This window comes from Ceratotherium simum, chromosome 10 (genome assembly GCF_057802395.1).
Source record: "Ceratotherium simum simum isolate JZ-2026a chromosome 10, ASM5780239v1, whole genome shotgun sequence".
Classification (NCBI taxonomy): domain Eukaryota; kingdom Metazoa; phylum Chordata; class Mammalia; order Perissodactyla; family Rhinocerotidae; genus Ceratotherium; species Ceratotherium simum.
Genome location: NC_141909.1, coordinates 32,896,651 through 32,916,876, shown reverse-complemented (window position 1 = coordinate 32,916,876; position 20,226 = coordinate 32,896,651). Strand labels below are relative to the sequence as shown.

The following is a 20,226-nucleotide window of genomic DNA, read 5'->3' as shown; positions in this document are numbered from 1 at the left end:
CACAGGTGGGCAGCAGGCAGTGGTCCTGGCCTCCTCACAGCAGTGCCACTTAGCAGAGGACAAAGACAGACAGTGCATTCACATAGGAGACCTGTGGAAATGCTGACAGGGTGTGAAGAGGACATACATTTTCAACATGGAGGATCAGAAGAGGAAACAGAGTTGAGGAAAAATGAAATTTCTTGCAGTGGTGCCAGCCAAAATGTTAGACCCAGCTGGGGTCATGATTTCTATAGCACAGCTAGGCCTACATCTGATGTATTTCAGGGGTCCATCCCGGTTTGGGGAGGCACTTCACAAACAATCCTGTTTCTAAACACTACATATTTGTTAAATTAAAAGAAATAAGAAAACATTATACCATAAAAAGAACTATAAGAACTTTTCAAAAGCATACTTAAAAACAAGTATTTCTTTAAATCATATACTCTCAAGTATTTTTTAAAACCATGCTATATATGTTTTATAATGTATCATGGACTTAAACAAAAGAAATTTTTTTATTGCTCTTCCTCTCCCTCTCCAGATACCCTCTCCACCAATGTTTACAACCTGGCAGGCATCCTTCTATACCTTTCCTAATTTTCCATTAAGTATTCAAATATATATGAATGCATTTTTACACTGTTTTATAAAACACGACAATATGTATTGATATCTCAAAGGCAAATCTTAGCAGGTCTATGATATGCTATAGCATAGATATGCCAAATTTATTCAACCATTTCTTTATTGACAGTTATTGTTTCCTTTATTTTGCTTTTTGCCACTGGAAACACTAAGACAAAAAATCTTCATGCATACATCTTGAGTTATTCAAATGTATGCTCAGTTGCTGTTGTTAACAAACACTCCAAAAATTTCACCAGCTTACCACAAGTTTGTTTCGAGCTCAGACCACTGTCTGATACAAGTCAGGCTGTTATTTTGAGTTTGCCTCCAGTAGTAATTCAGGGGTCCATCTTATGATTTCGCTCAGAGTCCTTCATTTCCCGCAGCCAAGGATGGGAGAGGGCTTGGAAGATGACAAGTAAAGATTTATGACAAAGACTGGATGTGGCTTAGGACACTTCTGTCCAGTTTCCACAGCCCAATCATGAGGTCCCAACTTAACTGCAAGGGAAGCTGGGAAACACAATCTTCCTGTCTGCCCAAAGGAAACAAAGAGCATTTAGCTTACTTTGCCAAATATCATTACATATTGGTGTCTTTATTCCAAAGGCTATATTTCTCAACTGAAATTCTGGGCTGTGAACTTTCTATATGATGTATGTTCACTTTGTGAAAAGACCCTAATACCTCCTATTTCTGTCAGCAGAGTAAGAATACACAGCTCTTGCTCTTCTAAATCTCCCCTCTATAGGTGCTAAAAGCCTAGAAACTCTATTGACCAGATTCCTGTCTCAACAGGGTCCTGGTTTAACGTCCACCAATGACAGGCACTCTCATTGTGAAATTAGGAAGGGTGAAGAAAGCAAGCGGCCTTTATTTCATTACACATGTTGACAGATGGCAGAAATGGCGTGTACAGTGGCTTCCAGGTGATGTTCTGCATTGTGCAGAGATTACTGGCAGAGGCCTTCCCTGAAATTCCTGCACTACTGGATTTTCTAAAAGCCAGCAACGATTTCTCTTGACTTGTTCCATCTTTCTGACAGTTTAGTGAGCATCTCATTTCTTATAGAAAATCTCTTCCTACTAGAAATGTTTAAAGCAATTTATTTTCCAGACCAAGAACTAACTCATACATCAGTCTAAATTCGTCTTTGGTTTTGTTTATGGCCCATTTTTTTCCACATGTATTTTTTAAATTCTTATATTTCAAATATATTTTTTATACTATAGCTGTGGAGTTGACGTCTTCCCAAAGACTTAGTTAACATAAATATTCTGTAAAACTTTTAATTTTTATCTTTTATATTTGTCATTAGTCCATCTGGAATTTACTTTTGCATATATTGTGACTGCTAGTATCATTTATTAAATAAATCACGTTTTCCCACCCAATTGAAATACCATCCTTGTCCCAAATGTCTTGGTCTATTTCTAGGCCACCTAGTCTATTCCAATGATCTATTTGCTTATTTCTAAGCAATGCCATACAGTGTTGACTGCTGCGGCTTTATAAGATACTTTAACAACTGGTTTATAAATTTAAACTCAACGGAGATCATCTAACACAATAACTTGTGCTACCAGGTTAACTCAGTTGTATACAGAACTCAGGTTAAAACTTCTTTTTCTAACCCTGTGCATGTATTTGAACTTTCTACAAATATAAATAACAGAAACAACTCAATGCTTGGCTAATATAAGGGGGCAATGGTCAATCCTAACCTGGTTTCAAATGTTTGAGAAGGGAGCCAGTCCTGATGGCCTAGTGGTTAAAGTTCGGCGCGCTCCACTTCAGCGGCCCGGATTCGGTTCCTGGGTGCGGAACCACACCACTTGTCTTCAGTAGCCAGGCTGTGGCAGCAGCTCACCTGTAAGAAGTAGAAGGATGTACAGGGCCGGCCCAGTGGCTTAGCAGTTAAGTGCGTGCGCTCCGCTGCTGGCAGCCCAGGGTTCAGACCCCGGGCGCGCACCAACGCACCACTTCTCCAGCCATGCTGAGGCGGCGTCCCACATACAGCAACTAGAAGGATGTGCAACTATGACATACAACTATCTACTGGGGCTTTGGGGAAAAAAAGGAGGAGGATTGGCAATAGATGTTAGCTCAGAGCTGGTCTTCCTCAGCAAAAAGAGAAGGATTGGCATGGATGTTAGCTCAGGGCTGATCTTCCTCACAAAAAAAAAAAAAAAAAGGATGTACAACTAGAATATACAAGTATATTCTGAGGCTTTGGGGAGGAGGAAAAAAAAAGGGAAGAAGATTGGCAACAGATGTTAGCTCAGGGTGAATCCTTCCCAGCAAAAAAAAACCCAAAAAACAGAAATTAAAATCCTTGGGTCCTATCCCAGACCTCTTAAGGTATGGGCCCAGCAATCTGTAAAAAAAATAAAAATTAAAAAAAAAGTTTGAGAAGGAGCAGCCCACTCCTCTCACAGATTGCTTTTATAATAAGTAAATGTTATAAAATTGAATTTGTAATGTTATCCTAATCAAATACTACTTTTTCAGTTACATATACTTTATATATAGGACTCCACATAAGATTTTGTCTATAAAATGGGTAGCATTACCAGTAAGTTTTAAAACTATTGGTCTAATACATAAACTTGTGTTGTCTTCAAGATTAATCAATCAACTATTTGCCTGATTTATTTTTTTAGTGAGATGTAATTCACATACCACAGAGTTCACCCTTTAAAGTGTTCAATTCAGTGGCTTTTAGTATATTCACAAAGTTGTGAATCCATCACCATTGTCTAATTCCTGTTTGTCTGATTTTTTATTTAAAAAAATGAAAAAACAAAAGTTCAATTTTCATTCAATAAATATCATTTGATCCTTATGCAGTTCTGTTGAAGAAAGTGAAGTCCACGATTTTAGAATGATGATAGCAATCAGTTTTCACACAGTTTCAATAATTGCAGCAATTTCCTTGAACTGTCTGTAGAAATTCTGGGGAGAAAGAGGAAAAATAACATTAATTTTCTTTTACAGGATATTTAAGTAATTCTTTTAATTATATCTGACCACCAGAGTCTATATAACATACGTATTAAGTTTGCATTTTAATATTACATCTTCAACTATTATTTTTGTTTTTTATTTTTTTGTGAGGAAGATCAGCCCTGAGCTAACATCCATGCCAATCCTTCTCTTTTTGCTGAGGAAGACCTGCTCTGAACTAACATCTATTGCCAATCCTCCTCCTTTTTTTCCTCAAAGTCCCAGTAGATAGTTGTATATCATAGGTGCACATCCTTCTAGTTGCTGTATGTGGGACGCCGCCTCAGCATGGTCGGAGAAGCGGTGCGTCGGTGCGCGCCCAGGATCCAAACCTGGGCCGCCAGTAGTGGAGCGCACACACTTAACCGCTAAACCACGGGCTGGCCCCATCAACTATTATTTTTAGAAGGTTACCATAAGAAACAAACAGGTTCAATTTGGTACTGCAAGCAAAAATACTATTGTAGTGTTGGATAATTAGCTCATGACTAAACTTTTTTAAAAGCACATGATAAAGTTCTTTTGAGATCACACCAGAAAGATTTATTAAATACCCAGCACTGTCCTAGACAATGAAGATGAAAAAAAAAAAAGATAGGTTGGTTCCCAGGCTTCAAACCACTTTTAATCTAGTGAAAGGCTGCATTTCAGGGTGATAGGGACTGTCTTGTTTAAGAAATGGGTTCAGTTACAATAAGAGAGACTCAACATTGACAATAGCTTATATGGCAGAAGCTTATTTATGTCTCTTTCATTTAAAAATTGAGCTGGTATGGTGGTTCTCCTGTAGAAGTCATCTTCTTTATTTAAATCTCAGATAAGAGAAGGACGAAACAAACTCTCTTTTCCTTTCTTCTCCTCTACCTGCTAGGAAGGAAGCTAGGAGGCAAATTTGAAACTTAATCTCAGCAACTAGGATACCGTCTAAGATTGACATCCTTGTACTTTCCTTCTTAATTGGACTTAATTCTCTACTTTGCTACTTAAGAGTATATGTATTTTGTTTTAATTTATATGTAAATTTGTTATGGAATGAAGCAGACTGTAACTATTTCTTTAAAACTATATACTGATGGGGGCCAGCCCAGTGGCATACTGGTTAAGTTCGTGCGCTCTGCTTCGGCACCCCGGGTTCATGGGTTCGGATCCTGGGCATGGGCCTACGCACCACTTATCAAGCCAAGCTGTGGCAGGCGTCCCACATATAAAGTAGATGAAGATGCGCACGGATGTTAGCCCAGGGCCAATCTTCTTCAGCAAACAGAGGAGGATTGGCAACAGATGTTAGCTCAGGGCTAATCTTCCTCACACACAAAATATATATATATATATACACATATATACAGATGGTCAAAATATATACTGATGGTCAAAATCTTAATACTGAAATTTTTAGCCCTCAGTCGTATAATGTGACTAAACAGGCTCTGTTTGCCTGGTTAGCTTTAAGCCATGTAAAAACTATCTTTAAAAAGAGTTGCCCCATTTGTGATTTTTTTTCCTATGAGAAAAAAAAATTTTAGAAGTGGAATCCAGAGAGCATAAATGCTCCACAGAAAAATAAGAATTAGGCCAGGATTGTGAATTACAAAAAGCACTGAAAGCTACATTCTCTTTTTAAATGGATTTGGTCCTTATATTCAGTTGAAAGCTACTCACATATCACAACATACAACATTTATTTCCTTTTAACCAAGTCCTAATTCTTTCCAAGATACTAATTAGCATTAATAATGTTGAATCTGTGACAATTATTTTTTGTTGTAAAGCAAAGATATCTGTTCTAAAAGAAAGAAATCAAAGGGAAAGAAAACCCTTAAAATGTAATTTGTAAAACAGAACTACAATATAACCCAGCAATCTCACTTCTGGATATACATCCAAAGGAAATAAAATCACTATCTCAAAAAGATATCTGCACTCCCATGTTCACTGCAGCATTACTCATAGTAGCCAAGGTATGGAAACAACCTAAGTGTCTGCTGCTAGATGAGTGGATAAAGAAAACGTGGTGTATATATACATATACAACAGAATACCTTTCATCCTTATAAAAGAAGGAAGTCCTGCTATTTTTGACAATATGGATGAACCTGGAGGACATTATGCTAAGTGAAATAGGCGAGACAAAGACAGACAAATACTGTATGATCTCACTTATATGTAGAATCTAAAAAAGTGGAACTCATAGTAACAGAGAATAGACAGTGCTTACCAGGGCTGGGGGTTGGGAGAAATGAGGAGATGCAGATCAAAAAGTACAACCTTTCAGTTATAAGATGAGTAAGTTCTGGAGACCTACTGTATAATATGGTGACTACAGTTAATAATAAGGTATTGTATACTTGAAATTTGCTAGAGAGTGGATCTCAAGTGTTCTCACCACACACACACACACACACACACACAGACACACAGACACACCCAAAGAAGGTGACTATGTGAGATGATGGATATGTTAACCAGCTTGAATGTAGTAACCATTTCACAACGTATACATATACCAAAACATCACATGGTACACCTTAAATATATACAATTTTTATTTGTCAACTATACCTCAATAAAACGGGGGGGGAAAATGTGGTTTGTAAAAGAAAAATTAAAAATATCCTAAAGTGGTATATGAGAGGCTTTTCTTAAAAAAGAAAGCTAGGATCAATATATTTTTAGTGAGTTTTGCAAAGAATTCTCATCATATTTCCATTTCAGTCACTATGGTTAAGTCCTAACTGCTGTGGGGATTCTTATCCACTCACTCACCAAAGGGATCAAAACAAACAAAAACAAAACTCTAAGGCCAGTTGAATTAGTCAATGACAAAACACTTCCGTGTATGTACATGTAAAAGAAAATCTCATTTCTTGCCCACCCTCTTTTTTTTTCCTTCCTTGCTTACAGAAAAGGGGTAGAATGATAACATGGATAACATGACTCTACACTACTGAGTTACTCAAATCTCTAGCTGATGAAACTAGTCATCGAGTACTGGTGCTCTGATCTGCATTTTGTAAATATCATTAGTCAGAAAATTCAGGGTCCACACTGCTCAAAGAGAAGATTCATTTAGCTTATCATTCTTGAATAGTAAGCCTAAAAAGAACAAGAATAAAACAGTTAAATGCAAAGTAAATATCCTGCCAGAGAAGATGAAAATTTCCTAAGTATACTCACAGAGGAGTACTGTGAAAGTGATCAAATGTTACAGGACACAAATTCAGCATAATATATTGAAAATAATTTATCAAATTCCCAAAGAAAACAAATTCAGATCTTTTGTGTGTACTAATAAATGTAAAGCACATCGAAACAATTGCAAATAAAAAACAATTAAAATGTTCTCTTAAAAAAGATTTTATACGTCTGTTTAAGCAGCAATTACAGAACAACGAACTAAAATTGAGTTAAATCACAAACCTGAAACTGGGGAATTGTCATTTCAAAGGACTTGTTCTTTACGTGGCCTGAATGATCTGCCACTTTTAGCATCACTGCAATGTAAGGATACTTAAGAGATCTGCAACTGTCCGAGCTCACAGCCATACCCAGTTTCCACTGAAAATCTATAAGCTGTAACGAAACAGTACAAAACAATACTTGAGCAATAACATTGCCTTGAATGCAGATATTTATTCAGTTTTACTACTCTCAGATTCAACTTTTAGTTTCAACACTGGTTGCAGTAAAAGAAAATATCTTTATTTTAATATTGCTAGGGAGCAATAATCAACTGAAAATGGAGAGAGGCAATAAGGGATATAAACAAAGTTAGAAAACAACATGGTCATAATTACAAAAGGAAAAAAGCAAAAACAAAAACCTCCCCCAGATGTGTAATGGAAACAGAAGATGTGACAGGACTGGTTTTCCTTTCACTTGGCTCCTGCACTTAAGAGGACTCCAAGTGCTTTAGACCGTCTCTTACCTCACTTTCTTGTTCCAAATATGCCTTCCCCCATTCCACAACCCAAAAGTCCTAAAATGGAAGATGAGTTATATACTATCTTCATACTTGATGGAGGCACACACGGGAACCATTCCAGTTCTTTCCTCACCACAGTCCTCGACCTGAAACCTGACACTAGGATAACGACTAGGTGATTAGGGTGGTTTTAGATTTCATCACTGTTGATGAAGGACACCTGCCAGGTGATGTGCTCTGCAGTTTACATGTACTAAATGCCTGACTGAATCATCATAACATTATAGGCTATTATTTCCATTTTGCAGATGACAAAACTGAATTTCAGAGAGCTGAGATAATATGTACAAGGTCACAGATTTCTGGAATCAGAATTGAAACCAAAGTCTGTTTGACTCCAAAGATTACACGCTTCTTGACTACCGGCTGCCTCAATACTTTTTACCTAATTCCTGCCCATGATTGTTCAGTGCCGCCATAGCATAAGATAGGATTGGATAAATGCAGCTCTTAATACTGACTCTAAAACATAAGACCATGAGTAGAGGAATTTTGTGTCTGTTTCCAAAGTTTCCAAAGGTACATAGTACATAGCAGGCACTCATAAATTGACCGGTACCTTTTGCTACCAAATTAATGCTGATTGGGCAAAAAGTTTGACTTGTTAATATATTTCTTTTTATAAAAGGTGGGATCGGATTGGTGTGAGCACCACAATTTCCTCCTGTCTCTGACTGGCTTTGGACCAATCAGCTACAGCATTAAGGCCAGGCTGGTGCTGATAAAAGGTTAACATGTTCAGTAAGTAAAAAGATTGTATAGATACATTTTAAATAAAAGTTTCCCATACAAAAATAAAGGATAGGGGCGTGGCGCACCAGTTAAGTACGCGTGCTCCGCTTCAGAGGCCCAGGGGTTTGCAAGTTCCAACCCTGGGCCCCACCGACGCACCGCTTGTCAAGCTATGCTGTGGCTGTGTCCCATATAAAGCAGAGGAAGATGGGCACGGATGTTAGCCCAGGGCAAGTCTTCCTCAGCAAAAAAGAGGAGGATTGGCATCGGATGTTAGCTCAGGGCTGGTCTTCCTCACAAAAAAAATAAATAAATAAATAAATAGATAAATAAATAAATAAAAGATAGTAGATAAATAACAAAAGAACTACAAATGGCCAATAAACATATGAAAAGGAAACAGGGAAACACAAATTTAAACCACAATGAGATACCAATACACACCTACCAAAAACAGCAAAACTTTAAGTCTGACAATTCTAAGTATTGGCAAGGAAGGATGTGTCACATGCTGTTGATGGAAGTCTAAATTGGGCCAATCTTTTGGAAAACTGGCTTTACCTAGTAAAACTGAAGTTAGGCATATCCTGTGATCCAGTGATTCAATTACTAGGAATACAACTTAGAAAAGCTCGTGCGTATATACACAGGATATATAATACAAGAATGTTCCTAGTAGCTATATTCATAATAGCCCTAAACTATTAGGCATAGTAACAAAATGGATAAATGAAATGAGTGAACTTCAACTACACAACACCAAAAATGTTGAAAGAAATATGTCAAAAGCTATGTGATTCCATTCACTTAAACTTGAGGAACAGGAAATATAATATTGTTGAGGGATGCATACACAGATGGCAAAACTATAAAGAGAAGCAGGAATATGATTATCACAGAAGGATAATCATTACCTCTAGGGAAGAGGGAAGAGAGAGGTTTGATTGCAGAGGGGTATGTGGTGGACTTCTGGGATACTGGTAATGCTCCATTTGTTGAGTTTTGATTGTGGTTACATAGATGTGTTCACTTTTAAATTACTCATTTTTTTTGTAACTATATGAAGATATGGAGGTTAATTAAATTTATTGTAGTAATTAATCATTTTGCAATATATGTATGTCAAGTCATTATGCAGTACACCTTAAACTTATACAGAGTTGTTGTATGTCAATTATCTCAATAAAACTGGAAAAAAATAAAATTATTCATTAAACTATCCGTATGTTTTGTACTTTTTTGTATATATGTTATTGTGCACATACAGCGGGGGAGGGAGCAGGGAGGATATAACTGAGTGAATTTCACATTTCTGGTTGAAAGAAAAAATTGTTTGTCGTCTAGGGTGATCAAGTGAACGCTTTATAGAGGGGTAACTTTAAGTTCAGTTTTGAAGAATAAACAGAACTGAAATTCAGAGGAAAATGTGTCTTATATATTTCATAAACACACAGCTGGCAAAGAATAAATGCTTAACAAATATTAAGCAGAACCAACTAGAGATGAAAATAGTCTATATCCAGTTAAGGGATAAAACATTTATCTGCCTTAAAGTGGAAGGCTCTTTTAAGGAAGTATGGAAAATAAAACTGACAAAAATGATCAAAAGGCCAATAATTCTTCACAAATTGTATGAGTTTTCAGAGGTTTTCAAAGTATTCTCATGTGGAAAACATATAAGTCACAAACTTTTCCTCTAGGCAATGGGGACTCACTGAAAGCTTTTGAGTACAGAGAATGATATGAAAGTACTGATGAAAAAATATTCATCTGGTGGCAGAAGAAGACAACAATAATCCAGGTATGAGCCAGGAAAGCACCTGAACGAAGGTGGTGACAAGTAGGAATAAGCTGATCCTATAAAGAATGAATCACTAGGTCTTGATGATCGTCTACATAGTTATGGGAGGTATCAAAGACAACTATAAAAATTTGAGCCCAGATGACGGGGAGAACGCCGGTATCATGTATCACTCAGGACTTTATATGTTTTAAGTCCAAAAATATTATCAAGAAGTGATAGAGAATATCTAAATAGGAATATTCAATAAGTGGCTAAAAATCCAAGAACAGAAAGAATTCAAGTGAATTTATGATTAGAGATATCTAATCAGTTGTATCAGTTCAATGGTGATATCCCAAAATTTAACTGGACAGTTCTTAAACTTATTCAGCCTGTACAACTCCTTGATACAAGAAGTTCCATTTTTACTGTCCACAGTAAAATGGTAAACACTGCTTATAAGACTCAAAGTCTGAAATAAAACTGCATTTTCTAGAACATTTCAAGCAGAAAAGCAATTAAGGAACACAATGTTGGAATTCACTGACCACTACAATGGTTAAACTGGCAGGTGAGGAAATAAGGGAGAATTGTCATCAAGACACACTGTGCAAAATTAGTATTCATGGGTAAAAGAAAGCTGGGATTAGGATTATGAGATAAGAATTTCCCAAATTTTAAACTGAACATTTAAATGCAAATTAAAAGCAAACTTTCTAATAAATAGGAATTAACTGCATAGGAGATTTTAAAGATAAAAGAATAAAAAAAAAATCAGAACAGAACATACTTATCACTCTGGAGAATATTAAGAATGAAGTAATGTAACTTCAAAATTCTTATAAAATGAAGAAAATTATTTAAAAAGGAACACATGGAAAGAAAAAAAGCTAGTAGTGAAAAAAATATTAAAATATCCAGAAGTAAAATGAATATAAAGAAAAATAATCAGAAAGCAAATATAGACAGAAAGGTAAACAAAGCATTTAGCTGTAGTCTGTTACACTAAAAATCAGTTGTTATGGCAGCTGAAGTTATTAGTACCATAAAAACATCACTATAAAAACTATCTATAAAGGAAAAATTAATAAAGATCATTTCAGTTTAAATTTAATTTTTATTTTTCAAAACACAACACAGGAGAAAAGCAGAAAAATAATCATGCACAACTCCACCATCCTAAAAACTATTTTCACATTCCTGTGCCCCCAGTCAGTCATTATAGGTAATTTTTATAGTTAGAGTCACAAATACACACTTTTATTCTTTCTTTTTTTGTGTGTGTGAGGAAGATCAGCCCTGAGCTAACATCCGTGCTAATCCTCCTCTTTTTTTTGCTGAGGAAGACCGGCTCTGAGCTAAAATCTATTGCCAATCCTCCTCCTTTTTTTTTTTTCCCCAAAGCCCCAATAGATAGTTGTATGTCATAGTTGCACATTCTTCTAGTTGCTGTATGTGGGACGCGGCCTCAGCATGGCCAGAGAAGCGGGTGTGTCGGTGCGCACCCAGGAACCGAAGCCGGGCCGCCAGTAGCGGAGGGCGCGTGCACTTAACTCCTAAGCCACAGGGCCGGCCCAAAATACACACTTTTATGTTCTCTCCTTTTTAAATGAAAGTTTTCAAATAGAAACAATGTTAAGCGTTCTGCCCACATTAATCTCACTCAAAAGTGCCATGAGGAAAAGACTGATTAAACAACTCATCCCATGATACAAAACTAGTAGAGTTAGTATTCAAACCCAAATTTGTCTGATTCCATATTTCACATTTTTGTTATACCTATCTTCAACATGATTACATTCAGAATTAAACTAAGTTCTAATAGGTCAAGAAAGTAGACAGGTTCGCAATGGGGCAAGAATGTTTAGCATCTTCTTCATGCTAGACCTGAGCTGTCCAATATAGTAGCCACTAGCCAAATGTGTCTATTTAAATTAACTAAAAATAAATACATTAAAAAGTCAATGTCTCAGTTGCACCAGTCACATTACCAAGTGCTCAACAGCCACACATGGCTGGTGCTACCATAGTGGACAGTGCCAACACCGAACATTTCCATCATCGCAGAAAGTTCTATTGAACAGCGCTGCGCTAAGTACTCTACATATGTGGAAACTGATTACGGCATGAGTTATTAGCAAACTTCTACTTGAGAATTCATATTAGCTCTAGTCTAAGCGTACAATGTTTGCTAAGTCATTAGCTTTCCTCATCCTGTTTAATGGCACCTTCATCCATACTCTGATTTTCTTCATAGCACTTATCATAATCTAAAATTATCATGTTTACTTAATCATGTTAAGTCTGTCTCCCCAAAGAAGTGCAAACTCCATGAGAGCAGGGGCATTATCAATCTAGTTTACTACTGAATCTACTAGAACATTATCTGGTACAAAGTGAATGTTCAAATAAGTATTTGTTGAAGTAATATGCTTAGAAGTTCTGGAGTATGTGATAACAGGTCTCCAAAGATAGCTTCCAACAACTAATCCCACTGCTGCTGTCCGTAGGTGGCACTCCTCACATCAAGAAGTGGAGCTTATTTTCCCTCTGCATGAACCTGAGCTGTCCCTGTGGGTGCTTTGATCATTAGAATATGGCAGAAAAAACATTCTGGAATCTTTGAGCCTAGGCCTTAGAAGAACTGGAAGCGTCTGCTTCCTTCTTCATGGAATGCGGCTCTTGGGACTCTCCCTCTTGGAACCCAGCCACCATGATGTCAGCAGCCACGTGAAGGAGAACCAAGTCACTCCAATTATCAGCTCTAGCTGAACTCTCAGCCCAAGTCATCATCAGCCATGAGAGTGAGCCCTCTTCACTTCCAGCCCACTTAGGCTCCTCCATGACTGAAGCCCCAGCTGACATGACCAGCATTAGAAACTAGACCACCTGGGTAACCACAGTTAACCCACAGAATCATTTTAAGTAAATAAGTTTTGGATGGTTTGTTATACAGCATCAGATAAAACTAAAGCAAGTCAAACATAACTAGCTAAAAATAACTATCAATAAACTTAATATGATATATGACTTATCAAAAATGTATTCTCATAACTATGTAATCTGAACTATATTAGTTGACAGAAATTTTAGGAAATACAAGTAACCAAAAAAAGAGTTCATATTTGGTTAGTGTTAATACCTCCAGTAAAAATAATACAGAACGAGAGCCTTTCCTGTTAAACATGTTCACTACTAGTAAGTCCATAGCAACTGCCCTGCAACACCCAACACATATCAGCTTCTCTCAAAAACGTTTTTCATCTTCATTTCATTTCTACTGATGACCCCCATTTTCCAAGTCACTCAGGTTTGAAACTTCAGTTAACTCTGATTTTTCTCTCTCCCTTACTCAAACTATACATGAACTGCTAGGTACTCAAGATTTTATTTCAGCCAATGCTACTGACATTTATTCCCTTCTTCCCAGTCTCACTGTTACAAACCTACTGAAAGCCTTTTTAAAAAATCTGGCCTTAAATTTTACTAATTAGTTTCTTGCCTATAGTCTTTCTCGGCTCCAGTCCTGACTACAGACTCAAAATACTACTTACAAATTAACTAAATCTAATTATCACAGGACAAAAACCTCTAATGTCTACTGGTCATTAAGTTACCAACCATTCACCTAGCACTTAAGTCATCTCAAAGCAGGTCTCAAATAGCTTTGCCACTTGTACTCAAACTGAACTATATCCTTTCTTTAAACTACCTTTTAGCCTTTACACCTTTGCTCATGCTGCTCAATCCTCCTGGAATAAAAGTCTCAAATGTCTACTTAAAATTCAAAACTCCTCTCAAATTCTACCTGCTCTGTGAAGTCTTTCCTGGTTTACTCAATCTTTCTATGAATGTTCATGTCACTTCTTATATCCCAGCACTTATAACATTCTGCCTTGAATAGCAGTCATTTGTGGATTTGTCTCTGTCCCCCACGTCCACTAGACTGCAAACTCCTTTAGGGCAGTTCATACGTCTTGACGTGACTTATAGTACCTAACACAATACACAGAAGAACAAAAACAGCCATACATTTACGAACTACTCCATAAACCGTACAAAAATTTAAGTCACTATTTCTCATATATGGGAAAAGGGAAAATTGCAGTAGATAATGTGAGTCAATAAAACATCTTTCTTTTAACTTATACCATAAAAGTGGCAAGAAGGAAAGCAATAAAATGTGGCAACAATGGAACAATCGTTCATCTATGATGAGCAGTTCTAATTAGACGTCTATAAAAGAGAATGAAGAATTACTTCAAAACAATGATTTTAAGTATCAGAATGTGAAGTAATGAATAATCTTAGACCTCTGGTGCTGGACAATATAGCACTATGGTTTGTTAAATTTAAGAAGCTCCGATTCTTTTTTTTTTTTTTTTTAATTTTATTTATTTATTTGTTTTTCCCCCAAAGCCCCAGTAGATAGTTGTATGTCATAGCTGCACATCCTTCTAGTTGCTGTATGTGGGGCGCGGCCTCAGCATGGCCGGAGAAGCGGTGCTTCGGTGCACGCCCAGGATCCGAACTTGGGCCGCCAGCAGCGGAGCACACGCACTTAATCGCTAAGCCACGGGGCGGCCCTAAGAAGCTCAGATTCTGAAGTCAGACAGACCTGAGTTTGAATCTCAGCTCTGTTACCTTCTGACCACGTGGCTTTGGACAAGGTACTTTGTCTCTATGCCCCAATATTCAGTAAGTATTTACTAAACAGTACTATGTTCTAGGCATTGGGGATATAAAAAAGAATAAAACAAAGTTCCCAACCTCAGGAACTTACATTCTAATGGGGAAGATAGACAATAAACAAATAAATATATAATAAAGTTGTAGTAAGTGTTATAAAAATTGTAAAAAAAAAAAAAAAAAAAGGCAGGGTAAGGAGCTAGAGTGACCAGGAAGGCTGTTTAGTTACAGCTTGGGGGAGACCTCTTTGAGGAGGTGGCTTTTGAGTAGAAAGAGACCTGAGTAAAGTGAAGGAAAAAGCCACATGGATATCTGGAGAAAAGAACATTCGGGACAGAGGGTTTGCAGGGAACAATAAGGCCATGTGGCTGGAGTGGCGTAAGCTAGGGATAGACTGGTAACAGATAAAGAATCCATTCTTGAAGGGCCCTTAGGCCAAGGTAAATATTTAAGACTTTTTTTCTAGTGTGACAGGAATCTTTTAAAAGGCTTCGAGCAAGGAAAAGACCTGGTCTAACTTAGACAGCAAAAACCTCCCCCAGATTGCTGGATTTAAGCAAATTTAAGAAGGAAAGCAAGAAGACCCAGTTGGAAGCCTTTTACAGTATCTAAGCAAAAGGATGATGGCTTGGACTCAGGTGGCAACAAGCAAAAGTGAATTTAGAGTACATTTTTAAAGGCAGAGAAAATAGTATGCTGATGGATTGGATGGAGGGTATGAACACTCACTGGAGGTGTGGTCCCAATTAACCTTCCTAAGATTATACTGCTGAGAAATATTTAAAGAAAGAAGATACTATAACTCGAAGAATTCAAACAAATATTAGCTATACCTGGTACATTTAAAAAGCATATACTACAAACAAAAAAGACTTATAGCTAGGTAATGGACTTTTTCGACCTATAAAACTCTTGAATACACATAATCATTTTGTCTAGCAGTTTAACATTAAAAAACACATCATGAACTGCAAATAAAAACGTTCAATTTAGGAGTTTCTGGAGGTAAAACTCACAAAAGTGTGAGGCCTCCCTAATGACTGCATCCCTAAGATTCTAACTCAAATTTGTCCACATTGAACCTCCAGCAATTCGTCAATTATAGTTTAGGTTTTCCTAGCCCTGCACCGGTTTTCATGGGGGTTTCTGTTCCGGTAAGTTGTGATTCTCAGTATTCACCTGTCTCTCCAATTTTGGGGGCGGCAGTGTGCCTCACTGCTTTGATGGATCCAAGAGTTGTTGTTGATTTTTCAGTTTGTTCAGCTTTTTATTTGTTTTTAGGATAAAGTGATGACTTCCAAGCTCCTCAGACCAGACCAGAAACTGGAAGTCTATCACTTTGTATAATTTTCTTCATAAAGGTTTTAAACATCTTTTGTTACATTTGTTGCAAGGTACTTTATAATTTCTTTCTTAATGTTGTAAATGACTTTTTAAAAAATATTTTTCCACTTTCTGAATATAGGAAAACAATTGAATCACCTTGCTAAATTCTCATATTAATTCCAATAATCTGTAAATTATCTTGACTTTTTCTGTGTAAACAATCATATAACCTGTGAATGATTGCATGGAAGGGAAGGCTCAATAATGGCCCCCAAAGATGTCCATGTTCCAATCCCTGAAACCCGCAAATGTGAAAAACAAACTTTGCAGATATGACTAAATTCAGGATCTTGAGGTGGGGAGAGTTTCCTGGATTATCCAGGTGGGCCCAATGTAATCACAAGAATCCTTATAAGAGAGGAGCAGGAGGGTCACAGTCAGAGAAGGCAATGCAATGACAGAAGGCTGGAATGGTGTGCTTTGAAAATGGAAGTGGAGGCCACAAGCCAAGGAATGCAGGCAGCCTCTAGAAGCTGGAAAAGACAAGCAGATTCTCCCCCAAAGCCTCCAGAAGGAACACAGCCCTGCCAACACCTTGATTTTAGTCCCACGACTAATTTTGGACTTCGGACCTCCAGAACTATAAGACAATAAATGTGTTTTAAATATGCTCCCCACCCCCGGCCAAAACGGTTCAATTTTTAAAACTCTACAATCTAGTATAATTCAATTTCAGGATATCTTACTCAAATAAATATATGATTTAGTGTAAGTGAATAGATACGATGATTTATGAGAAATTGTGTCCAAGTGCACTAACTCAGTAACTGAGCAAACCCAGATAGGGGGTTGATTACAATCCCTCTGAGTTTCCCCTACACCCAGGAATCCTCAAAAGCAACAGCAAGAGCAGTTGGGGACAGATGACAGAGAACAGTCAACAGACATCTCTCAGCCCCTGCACTCTCGTTATTTCTTATCTCTGCCCTTTCTTATACTTTGTTTTTTGTTGTTGTTGTTTTTTATAATTTTATTTATTTTCCCCCAAAGCCCCAGTAGATAGTTGTATGTCATAGCTGCACATCCTTCTAGTTGCTGTATGTGGGACACGGCCTCAGCATGGCCAGAGAAGTGGTGCGTCAGTGCGTGCCTGGGGTTCTGAACCCGGGCCACCAGCAGCGGAGCGCGCACACTTAACCGCTAAGCCACGGGGCCGGCCTCTGTCTTATACTTTATATGGACGCAGGTAACTCCCGCCCTAAAATACTCTAGTTTTAGTACTCTTCTTCTGGGAAGTGTGTTATAAGTTTGTCTAAAAACAGTCTATTAGGTGGGGCTGGCCCAGTGGCGTAGCAGTTAAGCGTGTGTGCTCCGCTTCAGTGGCCCCGGGGTTCGTGGGTTCAGATCCCGGGCTTGCACCAACACACCGCTTGTCAGGCCATGCTGTGGCGGCATCCCATATAAAGTGGAGGAAGATGGGCACGGATGTTAGCCTAGGGCCAGTGTTCCTCAGCAAAAAGAGGAGGATTGACATGGGATGTTAGCTCAGGGCTAATCTTCCTCACAAAAAAAACCCTAACAGTTTATTAGCTGAACAGGACAGGAACACCTGGAACAAAGAAAGAGGCCTAAGATATACTTAAAAATTCAAATTCTTATTCCTAGCATAAAAAATATAGACATTGAAAGGTTAAAGAGGTCTACTCTCCTTCAAAATAACTGTTTTTAAAGACTAAGAAAAGCTTCGCGGTGCTATCTGTAAATTTTAATAATTTCTTCTCTGTATACTTCACATTCTAAAATACTGTGTACCTAGTGTCGAATAAAGGGCGCCTAATCAAGAGAACAATACTTGGTCTGTACTCTATGGCCTGGAGGGGTGCAGGAGATTAAATTACAACGGCAGGGGCTACCATCTCAGGTGCAAAGTGGGAGGAGCAATGCAGGGCAGCGGGATGAAAGTCACAGGCTCGCGGACACAGGCGCTGGACTGGGGGGGGGGGGGGGAGAGCTGGGGAAGGCTCACGGTGGCATTGTCCCGCGGCTCCCAGGGGCGGGACGCTGCCCAGGTGCTGCCGCCCGCCCCTCGCCCAGCCAGGCCGACTGAGGACGGGGCGGGGTGGCCACTCACTCACCTGGGTGGTGACCTGAAACAGAAGCAGAAAATACAATTTAGGGAATGACCTTTCTTGCCCCAAGGCCCGCTACCTCAGCTCCTTCCAGGCCAGGACGTACCTCGGCCTTAGCATCCAGCGGAGGCTCGCTAGACCCCTCCATGGCAAGGGTCCAAAAACGCCACCACCAACTCAGGTTGACGCTCCTCGGGCCACCAACACTTCCGCTTCCTCTCCCCGCCCCTCGCGGCCCGGCGAACTCAGCGGACGTGAGGGGGAGCTGGAAACAAAGTCTTTGTGTAACTCATCCTTAGTCTCAATTACACATCAGTTTTGTGGAGCTACTCAGCAACAACAAAATTATTGTAGGGAAAAAGCACGAAGATTTGGGAGATAGCTTGCGAAGGGAAGGACCGATTAACTTTAGGATGCCGCCTCCCCCTACTTACGCTGTAGAGGTGGACTCTTCCTGCCTGCGGCCCATTGCGCCCTCTGCGGGAGCGCAAATCTGTGGCTGCGCGAGTAATTGATCCTAACCAAATTTGAAAGGTGCTGGACAACCACACCCTCTTCCCTGTAGAAGTTTGTCCCACGAGAGAGATGCCTGTGGGAATTATAGTTATATGATTAGCTTTCGTCACTCGGATTCACTTCACTGACCTAGCTGGGAGTGGGGTGGGGATGCTTTTTTTTTATCCCCTCTGCCTCTCCAGCCCTCAATCTGACGACAACATTACCTTCCCATCTGGTCTTCCCACTTCCCTCCTACTCATCTCAAACCCATTCTACAGAGTATCCAAAGCGATTTATTTTTTCCCGCCAACTTTTTATTTTGAAAAACTTGAAATTTTTTTTCAGTAAAGTTCCCAAAATAGTTCAATGAACATCCATATACCCTTCAACTGGATTCACCAACTTAACATTTTTACACATTTGCTTTAACTCTCGCTAGCTACATAGGTTGTAATGATGCATCATCCCTAAATACTTGAGCATGTATCTCCTAAAAACAAGGGCATTCTCCTAAATAATCATGATACAACTATCACACTCAAGAAATTTAATATTAATAAAATACTTTTATCTAACACATAGGCTAAATTCAAATTTCCTCAGTTGTCTCAACAATATTCTTTAAAACTGTTCCCTACCCTACCCACCACCAGAGTCTAATCAAGAACCACATGTTGAACTTAGTTACTGTGTCTCAGCCTACTCTAATCTAGAACTGTGCTAGGAAAGTGGCGGTGGGATGGCAATGATTCCTCAGGAGAGGCTCTGTGGGAAAATCTGCTTTGAGGTTGTTGGCAGAACTCAGTTCTATGCAGTTCCTATTTCCCTGCTGGCCTTTGGATGCAGGTTCTCAGATTCTAGAGGCCATCGGAATTGCTTGGCTTGTGGCCCCCTTCCTCCATCTTCAAAGCCATTAATGACAGGTCAAGTCCTCATCACACTTTGAATTACTCTGACCTTCCCTTCTGCATCATCTCTCCTCTGTCATCTTCTTTCACCAAGTCTCTCTGACTCCAGCTTGAGAAAGTTCTGTAATTTTAAGATCTCAAATGATTAGATTGGGCATACCCAGGTAATCCAGGATAACCTCTCTATTTTGAGGTAATCCAGGATAACCTTCCTATTTTGAGGTCCAGCATAACCCTAATTACATATGCAAAGTCCCTTCAGAGCAGTATCTAGATTAGTGTTTGATGGAATAACCAGGGGACAAGAATCTTGGGGGGAGGGGCATCTTTTAAAATTCTGCCTACCACAAACACTTGCGTATGATTGTTGGAGAATTACATTAGCCGATGCATGTAAAGCCCCTAGAACTGTGCCTGGCGTGTAGCACTCAGAATCTACACCAAAAAATAGCCACTGACTCAAGGTTATTGGACCTGATTGAAAGTACTAATTAGTTGGGAACATAGTCCCTGAATGAATCAATTTATTTCTTCCCTAAGGAAGTCTGATGAAAAGATAG

General features: G+C 38.7%; 1 protein-coding gene across 2 annotated transcripts; it reads right to left on the bottom strand.

Moving 5' to 3' along the window:
- Positions 1-682: 682 nt before the first annotated feature.
- On the bottom strand, positions 683-18,466 carry COMMD6 (COMM domain containing 6). 2 transcript variants are annotated; one of them, XM_087435975.1, is made up of 5 exons: positions 18,367-18,466; positions 18,267-18,278; positions 7,037-7,189; positions 2,338-2,483; positions 683-1,147 (listed from the first exon to the last, which is right to left on the bottom strand). In XM_087435975.1, the coding sequence occupies exons 1-4, from the start codon at positions 18,406-18,408 to the stop codon at positions 2,385-2,387; spliced, it is 306 nt and encodes a 101-aa protein (XP_087292101.1). In that variant the 5' UTR covers positions 18,409-18,466; the 3' UTR covers positions 683-1,147; positions 2,338-2,384. The 2 variants fall into 2 exon arrangements, with proteins under 2 accessions (XP_087292101.1, XP_004423138.2); XM_004423081.3 differs by lacking the exons at positions 683-1,147; positions 2,338-2,483; positions 18,267-18,278; positions 18,367-18,466 and adding an exon at positions 3,240-3,568.
- Between the last annotated feature and the right edge of the window lie 1,760 nt (positions 18,467-20,226).